The sequence below is a fragment of the Sinocyclocheilus rhinocerous genome, unplaced genomic scaffold, assembly GCF_001515625.1.
Source record: "Sinocyclocheilus rhinocerous isolate Xijiao unplaced genomic scaffold, SAMN03320098_v1.1 scaffold148, whole genome shotgun sequence".
Taxonomy (NCBI): domain Eukaryota; kingdom Metazoa; phylum Chordata; class Actinopteri; order Cypriniformes; family Cyprinidae; genus Sinocyclocheilus; species Sinocyclocheilus rhinocerous.
This window is the reverse complement of record NW_015653472.1, coordinates 163,642-166,495: the sequence shown is the minus strand read 5'-3', so window position 1 is coordinate 166,495 and position 2,854 is coordinate 163,642. Positions and strand designations below refer to the sequence as shown.

The 2,854-nt window shown below is 35.2% G+C and overlaps 1 protein-coding gene across 2 annotated transcripts in view; it reads right to left on the bottom strand.

Annotated features, from left to right (window-relative positions):
• Nucleotides 1-2,854, bottom strand: part of LOC107716101 (rap1 GTPase-activating protein 1-like) — an 89,424-nt gene that overhangs the window by 1,349 nt on the left and 85,221 nt on the right. For both annotated transcript variants that reach the window (XM_016522424.1, XM_016522425.1), the window contains 4 exons: nt 2,664-2,799; nt 2,353-2,464; nt 2,134-2,228; nt 795-842 (listed from right to left, as the gene is read on the bottom strand). In XM_016522424.1, the coding sequence (XP_016377910.1) occupies nt 834-842; nt 2,134-2,228; nt 2,353-2,464; nt 2,664-2,799 (352 nt within the window). In that variant the 3' untranslated portion in view covers nt 795-833. The remainder of the gene's footprint in view (nt 1-794; nt 843-2,133; nt 2,229-2,352; nt 2,465-2,663; nt 2,800-2,854) is intronic.

Sequence of the window (2,854 nt, the reverse complement as noted above, 5' to 3'; positions counted from 1 at the left end):
TATTCGGGAGATTACTGTATATATATATATATATATATATATATATATATATATATAGATATAGATACACACACACACACACACACACACACATATATTTCACTTTAAAAAACATTATGGGCTGCCGAGCAAAAAACAATACATTTGAAATGTTCAGGTACTGAGACAGAGGTTGCATTTACCAAATTTATTTACCAATTATTCATAATTTTGGCAAATTTAAAAAACATTAACAATAACTCGAAATATTTTCCATTATTTCGGTTGAAAAACAGTTAGGTAGTCTATGTTCTGCAAGTTTTCTGAAATTTGTTCTTTCATTCATCCATACAAAATAGCATCATTCACATGTAAAAGATCCAAAATATGCACCACTTTTCCTATTATGGGAAAGTTGTAACACTTTATTTTAAGGACCAATTCTCACTATTAACTTGTTGCTTATTAGCATGCATATTGCTAGCATATTGGCTGTTTATTAGTAGTTATAAAGCACATATTAATGTCTTATTCTGTATGACCATTTTCTAGATCCCTTAATCCTACCTAATACCTAAACTTTACAACTTCCTTACTATTAACAAGCAGCAAATATTTAGTTTATCGAGGGAAAACTCTTAGTTAATAGTGAATATGTGCTCCCTAATCAAAAGTGTTACCGAAAATTTTTATTATCATTTACTTGCAGAACTTTAAAAGAGAGTCATAATATTATAATATAGGATACAGATTATGACATTACATCTTTAGTTGATGAAAGAAAATTAATTAAGTCAAGATACAGTATATCTAACCTGCTGATGGATGTCCATGAGGCAGTCAAGCAGGAGGGGCTAGCAGTTCTGCACAGATGCACACACAGTAAAAGAGTTACAACAGACACTGTAGTGTTAATTTCATTAACGAAAACTATGACAAAAAATGTTCATTGATGAGCTTCTTTCCCATGACTGAAACGAGACAATGATGAGATGACAAGGTCAATAAATGATAACTGTGACTATATCAACATGCCATATCGTTGATGATAAAAGACACGACTAAAATTTATATTAAAAAAAAAACAACTATACAAAAATCTCTTTTTATTTTCATTGAAAAAAGGAGACAAAACATTATTGCAGATTGCTGTACGTGCCTCTACTAGGCGAGCGTTCATCTGTGCGGTTGCCAGATATTAAGAGTTCAAATCCCCAAATCAGAGCTTCTCTGTTAAAAGGATAAATTTTCTGCCAGGTGTTTTGCTTAATTTTTGCAATCTGGCAACCATGCACATGCGCTCGCTCTTCATTGCGGAAGTGCTGACAATGATCTGAAAACACTGTCAAACAAGTAAGCTGAAGTTTAGCAATCTCCATGTGAGATGTTCATCTTAAATGAAAGTGTCATTCAGCCAGTCTGAGTTCTGTCATGAGATCTTGACTATTTTGTTTGCAATTGTGGTTGCTGAATAAATGCACTTACTCAACCACTGTTATAATATTTTTAGTTCGTTTTTACCAGTTTTCATAATGTAGACAGAGAAATTGCATATCTAAATCTTTGATATTAATTTATATATTAAATAGCCTATAATAAATCAGTACACTAGATGAGGTAAAATAAACCATGTGTATGAGTTCACATTCTGTTGGTTTGTGCTTACTGGTAAAAAGTGCAATACCTGAAATGTGAAAATATTTTTTTTTTATCAGTTTAACCATTATACAGCATGCTGAAAATGCTCAGACATTTAGGCCTGGTTTCACAGACTGGCCTTAGATTAAGCCAGGATTAAGTCATAGTTCAATTAGGACATTTAAGTAGCTTTAATAAACATTACTGGTGTGCATATTTGACTAAGACTAAGATTAATTTAAAAGATTAAGACTAAATTTAAAATGGCTGACAAAATGAACACTAAGACAGACAGAAGTACAGAGCGGCAGAGTGTACACACTCGCCCAATACTTGACTAAAGAAGCTGCCATCCTTTATGTGCAAACTGTATGCATAATATGTACACTGCTGTTCAAAAGTTTGGGGTCAATAAGATTTTGGCTACTAATGGCTACTAATAGTTGCTATAACTTCACACTGAAGCAGATACAACACTAAAATTCACTATGCATAGACTAGATTAGTAAGACTCACCGATGTGGACTTGTGGTCATTTGGTCGCTCAAGTTTAAAGCGGATGTCTGTACAGTTCTGCTCCTGTTTCTTTCCACCATCCGTTTTGCCAGGAGCTGGAAAAAAAAGACCATGTAGTTAATGGAAAGCTACACTACTACACAAATATACCACTGTTTTATTTTTCTGACCATGATAAGTGTGTGAGTGAAACTATTTTGTACAGCTTGTTTCTCTCACCAGGAGAGCTCGCCCTGCTGGTTGTACCGGTAGTGCTCATGTTGTCCTCCAGCCATGTGCTGTACGTGAACGAGTCTCGTTTATGAGGAGTATCTGCTGACGACAGACTCTCCTGAATGAGACAAATACAACAAATTGCTCTAGCAGGCATACTGACAAAACATATGAAGTTTGTCTTAGTGTTTTTTTTTTTCTTAAAGTGGTGGTCTCCACAAATACTTATCCCTGACACAGTTTGCATGCAATGACTGTGTAGTTTCTAGAGATGTTTATTATTTGTAATGCATTAATGATAAGTGTGCTATACTCACCATGCCAGTGTCGTAGTCCTCTGTGGCCTCTGTTTCATTTTCCTCTACCACACTAGCAAAGCTGCTGGCGTTAGATGAGGAGCGGGACAGATCATGAGCCTCAGGAATGGAGGGAGCCCGGCAGTACATGTTTGAGCTACACACACACACACACACACACACACACACACACTAAACACTCTTCCTCACTG